We start from the raw sequence: 15,393 nt of genomic DNA, 5'->3' as shown, positions 1-15,393 counted from the left end.
TGTTGGGAGAACCGACCTCGGAGATCCGAGTCCCCGCCCCCGAGCCGTGATTGGTCAACGCCGCCCGAGCGCGGTGACGTGAGGCCGGGGCGGAAAGTTTGTTTGAAGAGCGCGAGTGCTGGGAAGTCCAGGGTCTGCTACGTCCGGGAAAGGCCTTAAGATTGTTCCGCTGCCAGGTGCTCCTTGGGAAACGGGGGCTGCTTCCTCACGACTTTTCGGTACTAGCCGCCTGTTACGTCGGAGTGCCTCTCTGCCTCCCTGGTGCTCAGGTGAGCGTCCGAGTGGGACCTCTGTAGTGTGTGTGTGTTGGGGGAGGGGATTAATGTGCTCCTGGCCCCCAGACAGGAGAGGAGCGGGAGGAGTATGCTCTGTTTCCCCAATGCTCCGAGGACAGCCTCTCGTTCCCACCACCCACCTTCTTAGCATTTGGGATCACTGGTCTGATGGTGCTGGGCCTTGTGGCTCTGGCTGATTAGTTCTTGCAGCAAGTTAAAAGTACCTGCTGTGAGTTAAGCACAGGTAATTATGTCCCAGTACTTAAAAGTGCCGGGAACAAAGCAGATGCGTGATTCCTATTTGAACTGAAGTGAACACAGCCCCTAAGGAAAGGACTCTACCTGGAAGACAGGTATTACGTGGCGTGACAGATGCTCAGTTCGAGGGGTATGGGGAAACACTTTTAAGGGGTGACCTCTTTGAGAAACTGATATCTGACCTAAGTTTCGAAGGAAGAGGCAAAGAATTGAAAAGAATCAAAGCCTGTGAATTGACTGGCGACTGCTAGTGAGCCTCTACAACACCCGCGGTAGATAGACAGTTGCCTATTCTTGCAAATAAATGGAAACCACACTGCAGGGTATTGGTTCTTTTATTTTCATTAGGTACCGGTTTCAGAGAACATGACGGAGGAACTGGACCTCACAGGACAGGACTCTGATGTGGGTAGTGAAGAGGTGGTCCTAACTCCTGCAGAGCTCATTGAAAGGCTGGAGCAGGTAAGCATTAATAATAGTGGTTATTTCACAGAGTCATTGTGAGGGGTAAATGAGATAATATATGTAGAATGCTTGCTTAGCATATTGTTTGACCCACGATAAGCACTCAGTGTTAGCTGTGAGGAGTAATAATCCTTACAACAACCCAATGAGGCAAGTATTACTGCCCAACATGAACCAAGTCTCTTTGACTCCAAAATACCTGCTCTTAATGTACTACACCTGCTGCCTTATTCTTGCCTTCTCTCTTTCACAGCCCCTTTCTGGAATTCTGTTTGTTACTCTAGTATTCTTCATTCTGTCCTACCATGCATGTCATCATGAGTGACAAAAGGAAGATAATTTTAAAATTATATCTTACATGATAATTCTTACTGTATGAGTAATTCTTCATTTGTATTTATACCACAGACCTTTCTGAAAAGCTGGTGAAAACTGGCCCTTTTTCCCAGAATAATGTATGTATACACACACATCCAGAAATTTTGCATGTAATTTCGGGAGATTCACAGACACCCTGAAATCTGCCCACCTAGTTTAAGAGCCTCTGCTTTATTAGGAAAGGATTCATGAAACAAAAATCCTAAAGCACAAAGCATAAAGGAAAAAATGGATACATTCAACTATGTTAAACTTGAGAACTTTTGTTTTTACACCTTGATGACAGTAAAAAGACATGCTGCAAAACTGGGAGAAAATATTTGCAATATTAGTATCCACACTATATAAACAAACTTTACAAACTACCCAGTAGGAAAAAATGAAGTCCTTTTTTTTTTTTTTTTAAAGATTTTATCCATTTGACAGAGAGAGACACAGTGAGAGAGGGAACACAAGCAGGGGGAGTGGGAGAGGGAGAAGCAGGCCTCCCGCCGAGCAGGGAGCCCAATGCAGGGCTCGATCCCAGGACCCCGGGATCACGACCCAAGCTGAAGGCAGACGCCCAACGACTGAGCGCCCAAAAAAATGAAGTCTTAACAGGCATCTCCCAGAAGTGGAAACCAGGATGGCTTACTGGCCATCATATGGAAAAGATGTTCAATCTTTTTAGTAATCAGGAACATAAAAATTTAAATCCCAAGGAGATACCACTTCATACCCATCAGATAGGCAAAAATGAAAAAGATGAACAATATAAAGCAACATATAAATAAAACAACATAAAGGATTGTGGAGTCATTTGCACACTTGTTTACTCTGGTGAATTGGTGCACTTTGAAAAATAATTTTGTTATTGTCTTATCAAGTTGAAGGCACACGTATCTTGTGTCCCAGTCTTTCTACTCCCAGGTACATACCCTAGAAAAAACTTCCAGGAGGCATGCACAAAATGTTCATAGTATTGCTTGCAACAGTTAAAAACCAAAAGTAACCCAAATATCTGTCAACAATAGAATAAATAAAAATTACGATCTATACACACAATGAGAAAAAAAAACCAGCAATAAAATGAATGAAAGCTCCTGCAACAACATGGATGACTGTCAAGAGCATGGTGTAGAACAATAAAAAATAAGTTTCTGAAGAAACCACTTATGCTAAGCTCAAGCACTTGCAAAACTGTTCGAGGCAGAGCTCATGGCACATGCTGGTATGCTGCAGTGCGTCACAATGTTGACATCTGTCCTCTGGGACAGGGGGAGCCCCCAGACTGGCTGCCTCTCGTGGCCATGAGGGGCTCCTTGGAAGGCAGCACAGCCTCAGCTTGGCAGTGGGTGAGCAGGAGTTACATCTCGGGCCTGAAGCTCTGTTGCAGTGCCCTGAGTGCAGCCGAAGAGTTGGTCCATAGCCTGGACAGCTGTTGTGGCCGGAGCATAGCCTGAGGAGCCACCTGACAGGGCCCCTGATAATCAGCTCCAGGAGCAGATAGAGGATACTCATGAATGCCTGTTAAAAAAATGATTTAAAAGTTATTACCTACAGTGCAAAGTTTCTCACTTTAATAATTGTATTCGTTTGCTAAGGCTGTATAATGAAGCATCATAGACTGGGTGGATTAAACAACAGACATGTATTTTCTCAACTCTGGATGCTGGAAGTCTGAAATCAAGGTGCTAGCACCGTAGGTTTCTTCTGAGGCTTCTCTCGGGCTTGTAGATGGCCATGTTCTCCCTTGTCTTCACATGGTCTTCCATGTGTGTCTGCGTTCAAATTTCCTCCTCTTAGAAGGACACCAGTCTGGGGCGCCTGGGTGGCTCAGTCGTTAAGCATCTGCCTTCGGCTCAGGTCATGATCCCAGGGTCCTGGGATCCAGCCCCGCATCGGCGGGCTCCCTGCTCGGCGGGAGGCCTGCTTCTCCCTCTCCCACTCCCCCTGCTTGTGTTCCCTCTCTCACTGTATCTCTCTCTGTCAAACAAATAAAATCTTTAATTAAAAAAAAAAAGGAAGAAGAAGGACACCAGTCATTGAATTAGAGCCCACCTAATGATCTCATTTTAACTTAATTACCTCTTTAAAGACCCTGTTTCCAAATGCAGGCACATGTTGAGGTGCTAGGAATTAGGACTTCAACATACAAATTGGGAGTAGAGAGGAACACAGTTTAGCCCATAACAATGAACAGATTGTCATTAAAAATTTGGATCAGGAATCAGATGTAGCTATTTCAAACATAGAACCTGATTATTTAAAAAAAAAAAAAAAAAGACCATGGATTTAAATGCAAGTTTCTCACTAAATATTTTGAAAACATTTTGTTTGAAAGTTTTATAATAATATAAATTTTTCCTAATGTTTTAAAATTTTTACCAAAATAATTTCATAATGTCAATGAGAAATCCCCCTCAAATCTACCCCGTTTTACCCCAGTGTACCCAACAAGTGCTATCATTTTCTTTGAAATCATTGGGAATCATTATGTAGAAATACAAACAAATGTAGTGAGACTATAGAAAATTAAATACTAAGATCAGGCTAATGATTACCTTTGAAGAGGGAGAAAAACACAGGGACTTTTAAAATAATGATAAGACTTGTTAATGAAGTTATGTGTACACAGGGGTTTATATCTCTATTCATGTTATATGTAATAAATATTTCTGTACTTATTCAGTATTTAATAAGATCAGTTAAAAAGAAAAACTTCTGCTTTGTAAGTCCTCTATGACAGTTCAGTCTTTTCTCATTTGTAATGCTCCTTGAAAATACAGACTTTTCTTTCTAGTTAACTTTTACAGCACTAATATAGGAGCTTGAGCCCGTGGAAAAAAAATTTATGATAGTAGCAATACCTACTATTTAATAATATGTCTTCATGGTGGTAATTGGAGACGCAGAGACTCAAGGATGTCGAAAGGAATAAAGTGAGCCTGATTGCCATGTAATTCTGAGCTTTGCTTGAAACTAACTGTAATTGAAAGACAAGATTAGTTTTCGTCAGTCACCTGTGGATATTTCAGTTCTCTAGGCCTTGGTAATTTCTGAAATGTACCAAATATCTGGGCCTGAGTCATAAATTAAGGATTTAATCTCTTGTTCCAAAACTATTTAATAGTTGATCCTTTTATATTATGATCCTTTATACTCTTAGGCAGTTAGTAAATAATCTGTGTTTTCTAATTAATAAGATAAGGATAACTGTATCCATTCCTCTCATATTATAATAATGAATGAAAAAATATTTGTAAAGTACTCTAAGCTTCCCACATGAGATGGGTAGATTTAGGTTACTTCATCTCTCAAAATAGAAGGGTGCTGGCGCCCCCTCGTGGGAAATGGCCCGTGAAGTCGTAGGAACGTGTTGATGCTATTTGGTGAAAGGTACTGTTTGAACACCAGGTGGTGTTGCTCTCACTAGTAGGCATCATACTGGCGACATTTTTTTTTTTTTAAATAAATGGTATTAGGGAACTGCAGAGGCAAACTGACAAAATTTTTGAAGTGAACAGTGATTTTTTTTGCAATTTTGGTTAAATATAAAATTGTAAGCACAGCCTTCCCACTAAAAGAAATAGAAAAGCCATCATGAACATAGCTTGTTTACAAAGCATTTCCAGTATTTCCAACTGATAGGCAAATAATTTTCTTTGCCGGAAATAGCTGTGATTTTCACGGGATATGTACGAACTCACAGGGTTATTTTGCTCCATTGTGAATGATACTGATATATATATATTTGGCGGGGGACATTGTGTTTTAGGCCTGGATGAATGAAAAGTTTGCCCCTGAGCTGCTGGAAAGCAAGTCTGAGATTGTAGAGTGTGTCATGGAACAGCTAGATCACATGGTAAGAGTTGCTTATCTCGGGATTACAAACGAGGAGAACTTTAGAAGGGTTTTGTCAGCATAGTGAGAGGTTGAAGTATGATACCAAATCTGTTTTGTTTGGCCCAGCCTGGTGGGTTTTTTTAATATTGAATTAGTTACCTGCGTTTATAAAGCATGAGCGTTCCTATGACTATCTGCACATCAGCTTCCCCTGAAAAGTCTAAAACCCTGTCAATACTGGGCCCATGTTTCTGTTAGAGAACAGCTGACCAGAGCAGGGTAAGGGCCACCCCCTTTCATGTGCTCTGTTCCCCACAGTCCCTACCTACCCACCTTTCTCAGATAGCTTGCCTGCCTAGCCCCCATAGACGCTTGAGTCTGTGGCCTTTGGCTTAGATGGGCTGGGCTTAAGTCATTATTAGCCTCAGAGTAGCTTTACAACATTGGTATTTTGCAGTTTCTCACTTGGTGATTTAACACTGCCCTTAGACATGTCTTCTGTCTGCTGTATTATCTCCTTTACAATTGGGCCGGAGTTCTTCTAGGCCTTTCCCACTCACCGTATTCAGATTCTATTCAGATGGTTGTTTTCTAAAAGTAAATGAGTATTGTTTGAACTTTTTATAATGAGGCGGTAGTTTTTTGGTTCTCCTTTGACCTAAATGTCGTCTTTGAGTGCTCAGCATTGCCGGTGATGGTGGTCCCTGTGCAGTTGTGCAGACTGAACGAGAAACGTCCTTCTTCTCAATATCATGTTTTTTATATACTTCATTTTCTCTTTTAATAGGAAGAAAATCTCAGGAGAGCCAAGAAGGGGGATCTGAAGGTCAGTATCCATCGAATGGAGATGGAGAGGATCCGCTATGTCCTTAGCAGCTACTTGCGGTGTCGGCTCATGAAGGTTTGACACGGAGATACCTCTAGTTAGCGTTAAGGCAATGCAGTGTGTAATATGGACTGAGCGTCTTGGGGAGACGTTGGGCTGGGGCCTGGGAGAATCCAGGGCCTGAAGATGCTGCAAAGCCCCAATATCAGGGTAGCTAAAGAATAAGGAGGGCAAGAGATTATTCTGGAGAAGCCTAGATGGAACATACATTGCACACCTCTGGGGACATGTTTGTAGTCTTTGTCTGCTGTGTGAAAGGTGCCCCTGGAATTACAGCACAGCGGTGCCGAAGAGTCGTTTGCATTGGTTGACTAGGGAATACTGACCAGAGGCGAATAGTTTCAGAAATTACTTTGCAGCCGTTGTGTAGCCCATGTCAAACTGACCGTGATAACTTGACATGCAGCCATAGTCATGAGGCCATCTAACTGATGAAAGTGAAACTGCAAAACAGTCTTGTTTTATATGATGTTTATTTTAACTCGGAAAGTTCTTACTTCTTTGAGGTATCTTCTCATTTGGTTCCTCTTGTTCCCTTAGTTATTACAAAATGAATACATCCTCTCCTACATGAGAGTGCTCTCAATTAAACATCTCAACCCTTTGTTTCCGTTTGCTCTCCTGGTTCTGACAAACCAGATTTATCCTTAAATCATACCACCTGCAACTGAGTACAATATTCCATTTGTAGTTTGGCCACTTTTGTGAAAAACAGGATGATCACTTCCCTTATTCTGGATATTAAACTGTAGTAATGCCACCCAGTATCACATTAGTGTATTTCACAGACACATCACACTGTTCATTCTGCACTTGCCATGAACTCTAACCTCTGAAGTTTTTGAGTTACCATTTTCCCATCTTGTCACTATCCTATATTTGAATGGTTTGATTTTTCAACCCCTAAGTGTGGGACTTGATACTTACCCCTCTTATGCTTCATCTTATTAAAGTGGGCCGTTTCCCTGTTCTCTGGATCCTGATCTTGTCATTTAATATATTGGCTGTCTCTAACATTTGATATCGTCACCTTATGTCAAGTTTGACAAGTATGTCATCAAAGGTCTTATCTGATTCATTAGTAGGACTGGGCCAACGACAGAAGAGTCCACCAGAGACTTCCCTACAAGTCAACATCTGTCTGTTGAATCAGTTTCGTTTCTTCAGCTGCTTCTGAGTCTATACTGATCTATACTCTCACAGCCCGGCTTTACACTTTGCCCCCAAGGATGTCATAACAGTGGTGTCGTGTGTTTTGACAAAATGGAGATTTAAAAAAAAATATGCCTCTCCACCCCACCCTCAACTACCAGGCCACTCCTTTTTCTTTTTTTTCTTAAGTTGGATAAATCCTCTTCATGTTAACCACTTAATTTTGTTTGAGTTCACAAACCAACTCTTAAATGATCTGTTCTAATATAATGCCACATACCCATGTGAAGGCCATTAATCTGTATTTGAAGGTTTCCCCACCTTCTTTGTATTTTTGGAAGTTGGGAAATCGGCCCGCCTCCGCTATTTCTCACGTCTGTGAGCGCAGCGATTCTGAGACCGTGAGACTGCTTGCATCGGAGGTGCGCTAAGTGACAGAGGGCGGTTGGCGTGCGCCAGCGCAGAGCGCTTCATGCTCCGAAACACCGCACAGACGTTCATTTATCCTGGAATGTAATTGGTCCAGGCCAAAAGACATGAACTCCTTTAAGCAGATAAGGACTCCTCTGTCTTGGCCTGGGTCCTCGTTCCCATTGTCATTTCCCTACTTACATTTCCTTCCACAGAGAGCCGTAACAGCACTGACTCTGAGTGGTGGCCTAATCCCTATGCAGTTCCTGACCACTTATCTTCATGTAGCTTTTAGCGTTTTATTTTTTTTTCTGTTTTGTTTGTGTTTTTTCCTGGTAGTTCTTATTTTTTCCTAGCCTTGCCTCACTATGGACTTCATCCTTGCTGGTTATATTCTTTTTTTTTTTTTTTTTTAAAGATTTTATTTATTTATTTGACAGAGAGAGACACAGCGAGAGAGGGAACACAAGCCGGGGGAGTGGGAGAGGGAGAAGCAGGCTTCCCGCAGAGCAGGGAGCCCAATGTGGGGCTCGATCCCAGGACCCTGAGATCATGACCTGAGCCGAAGGCAGACGCTTAACGGCTGAGCCACCCAGGCGCCCCCTTGCTGGTTATATTCTTACAATTAAGAGTCACTGTTCTCGGGCAGCTGGGTGGCTCAGTTGGTTAAGCATCTGCCAGGGTCCCAGGGTCCTGGGATCGAGCCCCGCATCACGCTCCTTGCTCTACTAGGAGTCTGCTTGTCCCTCTCCCCCTGCCCCTCCCCCTAGTCATGCTCTCTTTCTCTCTCAAATAAATAATTTTTTTTTTTTAAGTCACCATTCTCTCTGCTTGTGTATTCTATATGTGTCTTCCCAGCTTTTGTACATGCTTCATCTCATAGAACAACCTGTGCAGTTGCCTGGAAATGTTAAATGAGATCCCCTTCTCTCCCTCATTAATATCATTTACAGTTACATTTTCATATTTTCTTTTATGAAAGCCTCTCATCCTTTTTAAGTGGTCTTCCTTTTTAGAGTCCTTATCTTTGCTCTGCATTCTTTGAAACCTGCCTCCTTGAAATCTTGGAAGTCTAGAAAGGGTCTTGACTGTGAAGACTTGCCATTTTTGAAGTCAATTCTAGGTTAACCTCAACCTATTTCAGAAAATTAGTATATTTGACTCTCGCATCCTGACACATTTACACAATGCTTTTTATTTATCCTCAGATAGAGAAGTTTTTCCCTCATATCCTTGAAAAGGAGAAAACACTCCACGAGGGGGAGCTGTCTAGCCTTTCTCCAGAGGAGCTGGTCTTTGCCAAACAGTGAGTAAGCAGGACGCGTGGGGACTGCTTTCTTTCCGTGGCTTGTGAGCATGAGTTTTGGTGGTTGTCTCCATGAAGCTGATGGCTGGACCACTGTTGTGTGTCTGACAGCCTGGCGACTCCTGCCAGGAGGGTAGTCACAGCGATTTGAGTTCCTCTCTTTCAGGTACATGGCTAACACAGAGACCTACCTCAAGAATGTTGCCTTAAAGCATATGCCTCCTAACTTACAGACGGTGGACCTCCTGAGGTCAGGTGAGCAGAGCACTCTCTTTTCAGACCTATCTTCAGGTGCCTTAGAATAAGATCTTCATCTTTACTCTCTAGCCTGGAAAAATAAATATGTAGATAAGCAAAAAAGAGAAGAAAGGATGTCGTTTGGTTTAAAAACAAACAAACAAAAAATCATTGCAGCTCCTGGGTGGCTCAGTTGGTTAAGTGTCTGACTTCAGCTCAGGTCATGATCTCAGAGTCCTGGGATCGAGCCCTGTGTTGGGCTCTGCGCTCAGCAGAGAGTCTGCTTGTCCCTCTGCCCACTCCCAATCCCTACTGCTTGTGCTCTCTCTCAAATAAATAACATCTTTTAAAAAAAATCATTAAAAGCAGGTATAAGGGTAGCCTTTTCAGCGTTACTTTTGTGGTCTTTAGCTTAGGTTGAAATTCTTATGACTGCCATTAAAAATGCAAACTCATTCACATACGCAGTCATTCATTCCTTTAGCCGGTATCTACTGGGCATCCACTCCGGGCTAGGCCCTTCTGAGCACTGAGGAGCAAAGGGGTCTGCTCTCAAGGGGCTAGCACGCTTTTCCTCACGGATTCCAGCCCATGCAGGGACCATCTAGCTATCCAGAAGGAGTCAAACAGGAGGCTAGAGACCTTCAATGACTCCCAGTCACTTCCCGGCCACCTGGAGGAAGGGCCCCCAATATTTTTGTTGTGTGGGGCATCTCATGGAAAGAGGGGCAGGGCTAAGAGCAGGAGGAGAAAGAGAAGGCAGCGGGGGGGACACAGCCAAAGCCACCTTTGTGCTCGCCTGGCACAGTCCCCTTAACATCCTGCTGAGCCGAGGGAAGGGAGTTACGGTAGTCACTCTCAACCTCGGATGAGCCAGCTGGGGACCCCCTGACATCCAGGTCAAAGTCCATACCCCTCAGTCGTTCATAGTGTGCCCTAATCCCAGCAGGACCTCATCAGGCAAAATTGCCAGACCAAATCAAACAGTTCTCCGGGGGACCGGGATCCACCTTATTCACAGCCTAAATGTAATGCATTGAGGCCACAAGTTCAAGTACAACTGAGCCCTGGGAATTGATCTCCCACCTAGCCTGTGCTGGGGGTCACAGGGTGGCAGGTGGCAGGTGGAAGAGTTAGAACAGGACGGATGGAGACATGGTTCCCCGGCTGTGTCAGTCAGCTCAGGCTGCTATAATGAAGTACCACAGACTAGAGCAAACATTTCTTCTCTGGAGGCCAGAAGTCTATGATCGAGGTGCTAGCAGGGTTGGTTTCCTCTGGGGCCTCTCCCATGGTTGCCCGTCTGTGCTCGTGCACCCCTCATGTCTCTTCCTCTTCTTTATAAGGACACCAGTCCGATTGGACTGGGCCCTACCCTGACGGTCTCGTTTCAACTTAATTACCTCCTTAAAGGCCCTATTTCCAAATATATTTCCATCCTGAAGTACTGGGGTTAGGGTGTCAACATATGCATTTGTGGGGAAGGCGGGGGCAGGTGCAGCCGATAACACCAGGAGCAAGGTAAACCCATAGCAGATTTGTGGAACTCTGAACTGGTCATTTTGGTGAACCTGCCTGAGGGAAACAAAAGGCCCGGTCCATGTCCAGTTCCGCCACTTTTTGTCTACATCTTGGAAAAAGAGGAGTGAAGCCAGGACCGCATCCCTAATCATTGCCCAGTGCTATCGTACCTAGTTGATTAAAGCAACCATGAATCTAACTGAATTCTACTAGATGCTGGCCGACACCTCCTAAAACACATGTCACTTGTCCCAGATCCCTTCCAAGGACTAGAGCCAGGTCCCTGGAATTGGAAACTTGTGGAGGGGATCAACCTGCCTCAGTGAAATCAATCTTGCTTGGTTAGCCCAGATGCCCTGAGTCCCCTTCAGGCCTCTGGAGCATTGTAGACCCTGCGGGCAGAGTGGGGGAAGGCATGTTGAAATCCAAGCTGGGTTTCCTGGAATAAGTAGCTGCCCAGCCGGGTCAACTGGCCCTGTGAAGTTGGAGTGTCTGTGGCAGGCCCCAGACCCTAAAGCGGCTCAAGGGACCCCCTTAGACCTTTGGAGCCAGTTATCCTGAACCCCCACCTGTGGATGAGGAAATCAAGGGCAATATGAATGCTGAGCTAGGCTTTTAGAACTGAGAGTTATCCAGTAGGTTCTCAGAACCTGCAGTTGATGGAGTCCTCTGGGTACACATGGAGCTCCAAGAAATGAAGAGCTGTCGAGCAGCCCAGCCTGGGGCACCTCCTTACGTGCAGTGTTGGCTGGTGGTAGAAGAGGCAGCAGTGTCTCACCCGGAATCAACCAGGGAAGGACCGCTTACAGTGAAAACCTATATTCCGTCATCTGGCACTCAAGACTATCCCCATGTGACCCAATCTTTCTAATGCTCTCTGCTGCTACTACTATGTATAAAAATATTTTCTCACTAGATTTATACACTCTTGACCTCCCAAAACTGCGTGCATATTTCTGCCTTGGCCCTTGCTGTTAGCTCCCAGGCTAACTTCCCTCGTTGAGTCTGCATTGACGTCTTCCTCCCCACTTGCCTGAGGGACTGTGCTACCAGTGTGAGGCTTTATCAAATGCTGCCGGTAGCCCTTTTCAGAGTGACTCTGTGTCACGCTTCCTTGTATCTTCCACAATGTGCACATTTTACATACTTGGCATCTGTTGAATGAGCCATTGCTGTGTGAGGCCCTGGATGGGAAGTGTGCTATTTCTGTAAGGAGCCAGATCTCTCCTCAAGTCACCCTCCCCGCAAAATGCTGTCACATCAGGGGTCCCTTAGTGCTCAGTACAGTGAATCCCAGCAGCTTTCCCAGATTGGTCTTGTTGGCTGAGCATTTTCTGACTGCATTATCGTTTCTCTGGCAGTTCCCAAACCAGATCTAGATTCATACGTGTTTCTGAGAGTGAAAGAACGACAGGAAAACATCCTGGTAGAACCAGAAACAGATGAGCAAAGGTGAGCAACATGTGACCTTGACGGTGGGAAATCTGCCTCCACTGGGGGCACCAGCTCAGCTCTGCATACATTTTTTCCTCTTTTTTCAGGGACTATGTGATTGACTTAGAGGAAGGCTCGCAGCACTTGATCCGATACAAAACCATTGCACCCCTGGTTGCTTCTGGAGCAGTTCAGCTGATATAAAATCAAAAGTAAATACAATGACAGCATGGAACCCTAAAGATAATGTGTAAGATCTCCTTACTAACTCTTTGTGCCTGCAGACGGCAGACTTTCCCGGCAGTGCTGTGGGTCACCTGGGCATTGAGGAGCTCAAGGCACGATTCCTAACTTGCCACACGTCCTCACTGCCATCCTAGCCACAGTCAGCAGATGGAGCCATCGCTCTGCTGATTCCGCGTGCTGGCCGCTCTGGCCGAGCCCTCTGAGACGCTCACTTTGTGCGCCTTTTTCCTTCGTGGTATTTCTTGAGCTAAAGGAAGTGAGGCAACCACAGTTCATAAACAAGCCTCGCTGCCTATGATTAGGGGGCAGTAGTTAGCCCTGACCTGAGGGTGACCGGACAGCTCTTTCACCTCCCCAGTAAGGAGAGGATAAATGCAGTAGAATAACAGAAGATGAAATATCTTCTAGATTTATCTTCTAGATTGTCTCACTGGATTGTGTGAACTAACCTTCTGGAACCTCTGATACTGGACTTAAAACCAATTTCTGCCCTGGTGGGTACTGAGAAGCACAACTAAACCAAGAAACCATTACTGAGTTTCAGTTTTGTGCCAAAAGGAGCCTCCGGCCAGTTCTCAGTTTGTAGCCTAATGAAGTATGTACTCCCTGCTGCTAACCTGCAGCCTTCCCCGAATCTCGGGCAGCTTTGCCAAGCCAACCTCCAGGCCATCTGGCCATTCTTGGCCAGGGATCTGCTAACAGCAACATTAACTATCCTATCTTGTGACCTTAGTAACAGCGTTTCTGTTTTTAGCTCTCCTTTCTCAAGGGAAGTGGATGAAATTAACATGAGCAGAGAGTATCACAGTGATACCTGAAGGAAGGATGTAGAGACAGTGAATGAATTGTCTTTCCCTGAAACATGATAAAAAGGAACCTGCATTCCAGTCTTTTCTTGCTGATGAGAAGGCAGCAGATTTTCATTTATATAATATAGGCTATTAGAGTAATCAATGTAATATGGCTATCATTTCCAAGAGAAATCACTAAGTTAAAGCAAGGAGGGTTTATTTGTTAATAAAAGCATTTTATATTTCATGCAGTGCTTTACTTTTTCCACAGGGTTTTTACCTTCTTCAGCTATTTATAAAACAAGTATGTATTGAGTATGTAGGGTGCCGGGCACAGTTCAAGGCACTGAGGCTCCACCCACAATAAGACAGAGAATTGGAACAGGGCGACTTCACTAAAGAGTAACTAGAGTGAGGGTTTGAGAGGTTCTTACCTAATTCAGTGAATCTCACTAAATTGGGCCAAGATCTGAATACCAAGGAGCCAGACACAGATCAAAAGGAAGGTCATTCTAGACAGAGAAGACAGCTTATACAAAGGACTTGAAGCAGAAACGAGGTCTGCCCACGGTCCTAAAACACAATGGGCCCTCAGTAGGGTCTAAGAGGCAGTCTGGGCCAAGATCACGTAGGTCTTTGTTAGCAAGGATCCCATTTGGTTCTCACAGCAGTCCTGAGAAGTTGACAGGGCTGGCAGTAATAGGTGGGAAATGGATGTTAAAGTGGATGTTTAGTGGTAAATCTGAGACTAGAACCCACAGCTCCCTCCTAATCACACGTATACGAGCTCTCTCCCCACTGCCTCCCTTGTGCTGAGCAGCCTGGAGAGGGATGTGGGCTATTACGCTGTTACCTAGAACGGTGCCTCCAGAGCCTTGATACGAACACCGATCGCCCAGAGATCTTGTTAAGATGCCGATCCTGATTCAGGAAGACTAGGATGGGGCCGAGAGTTCTGCGTTTCTGAGGAGCTCCCAGGCTGTGCCGTTGATACTGACCCAGGAACCCACTTGGAGCGGTAGAGCTCTACGCCGTCACCAGCTCCCACCATGTACGTGCCAGGCCGCACAGAAGACTTAAAGGTCTCTACAAAACCACAGAGTGCATTGCTCCATTTCCTAGGCCACCACTTTAAAGGAAGACGGGTTTAAATCAGTTGTTTTAAGATAAAGGGGAAGTTCAATTTCAAAACCAAGTAGGAAAGGAAATGAAGTGGCTTAGTGTGACATTGACTTCAACTTTTCCAGTTTGTGGTATTTTGCTCCATTGATAAGAACTCATCATGAAAGCCTGAGAGATGGTTTTTCAAATAATTGCATCATACCTCATCGTAAGCTTGTTGCTAGCAAGATGGCTCTTCCTGAGAAGTGCTGGCAGGTCCAGATCTGGGTTTTTCCAGCCACAGCAATCATGATTCAGCTGTGACCTTACAACAAGGTCAGCTGTTTTTACTCTCTGCTCAGGCTCCAGCAAGCAATGTGACTTTGGTGCCGTCAAACTTCCTTGTGTGAGGTACACAAGTTAACCATAGAGCTTTCAGAGTAAACTGTTAAGCATGCACATTGTTTATCCATTCTTAATATAATGTTCTTTAATTTTTCTTGGGAAGCTAAAATTCCAAACATTTGGAATTCTTCTAGAATTGATTTTTTTATATATTGTGGTAAAAGACACATAACATAAAATCTACCATCTTGACCGTTTCTAAGTGTACGGCTCAGCGTATTAAAGAGATTCACATTGTGCAGCCCGCACCACCGTCCAACTCCATAACTTTTCATCTTGTAAACCTGGAACTCTTCACCTCTTTGACAATAGCTCCCCTTTATCTCCCCTCCCTGCCAGCCCCTGAAAGCCACCATTGTACTTTCAGTCTTTATGGTTTTGACTACTCTTAAGTACCTCATATAAGTGGAATCAGAGTATTTCTCTTTGTGACCAGCTTATTTCACTTAGCATAGCGTCCTCGAAGTTCATCCATGTTGTACGTATTATGTGTCAGAATTTCTTTCCTTTTTTTTTTAAGATTTCATTTATTTGAGAGAGAGCACGAGCAGGGGGAAAGGCAGAGGGAGAGAGAAAGGGAGAAGCCAACTCTCAGCTGAGCAGGGAGCCCAACATGGGGCTTGATCCCAGGCCTCTGGGATCATGACCTGAGCTGAAGGCAGACACTTAATCGACTGAGCCACCCAGGCGCCCCAGAATTTC

The 15,393-nt window shown here is 44.5% G+C and overlaps 1 protein-coding gene across 2 annotated transcripts; it reads left to right on the top strand.

Annotated features, from left to right (window-relative positions):
* The first annotated feature begins 123 nt into the window (after positions 1-123).
* On the top strand, positions 124-13,759 carry GINS4 (GINS complex subunit 4). Of its 2 annotated transcripts, none has more exons than XM_032413267.1 (8): positions 124-269; positions 882-995; positions 5,134-5,220; positions 5,989-6,027; positions 8,859-8,956; positions 9,123-9,211; positions 12,076-12,166; positions 12,256-13,759. In XM_032413267.1, exons 2-8 carry the CDS (start codon positions 900-902, stop codon positions 12,350-12,352), a joined length of 597 nt encoding a protein of 198 aa, XP_032269158.1. In that variant the 5' UTR covers positions 124-269; positions 882-899; the 3' UTR covers positions 12,353-13,759. The 2 variants fall into 2 exon arrangements, with proteins under 2 accessions (XP_032269158.1, XP_032269157.1); XM_032413266.1 differs by having other exon boundaries at positions 5,989-6,102.
* Positions 13,760-15,393: the final 1,634 nt, after the last annotated feature.

Source organism: Phoca vitulina, unplaced genomic scaffold (assembly GCF_004348235.1).
Source record: "Phoca vitulina isolate PV1807 unplaced genomic scaffold, GSC_HSeal_1.0 scaffold15, whole genome shotgun sequence".
NCBI lineage: Eukaryota > Metazoa > Chordata > Mammalia > Carnivora > Phocidae > Phoca > Phoca vitulina.
This window is presented reverse-complemented; position numbering and strand designations above follow the sequence as displayed.

Bases quoted from the DNA above. Each gene is read 5' to 3' on its own strand.
- GINS4 (XM_032413266.1), top strand. From the start codon at position 900: ATGACGGAGGAACTGGACCTCACAGGACAGGACTCTGATGTGGGTAGT. The intron at 996-5,133 runs GTAAGCATTAAT...ATTGTGTTTTAG, and splicing joins TCATTGAAAGGCTGGAGCAG to GCCTGGATGAATGAAAAGTT. The intron at 5,221-5,988 runs GTAAGAGTTGCT...CTCTTTTAATAG, and splicing joins TGGAACAGCTAGATCACATG to GAAGAAAATCTCAGGAGAGC.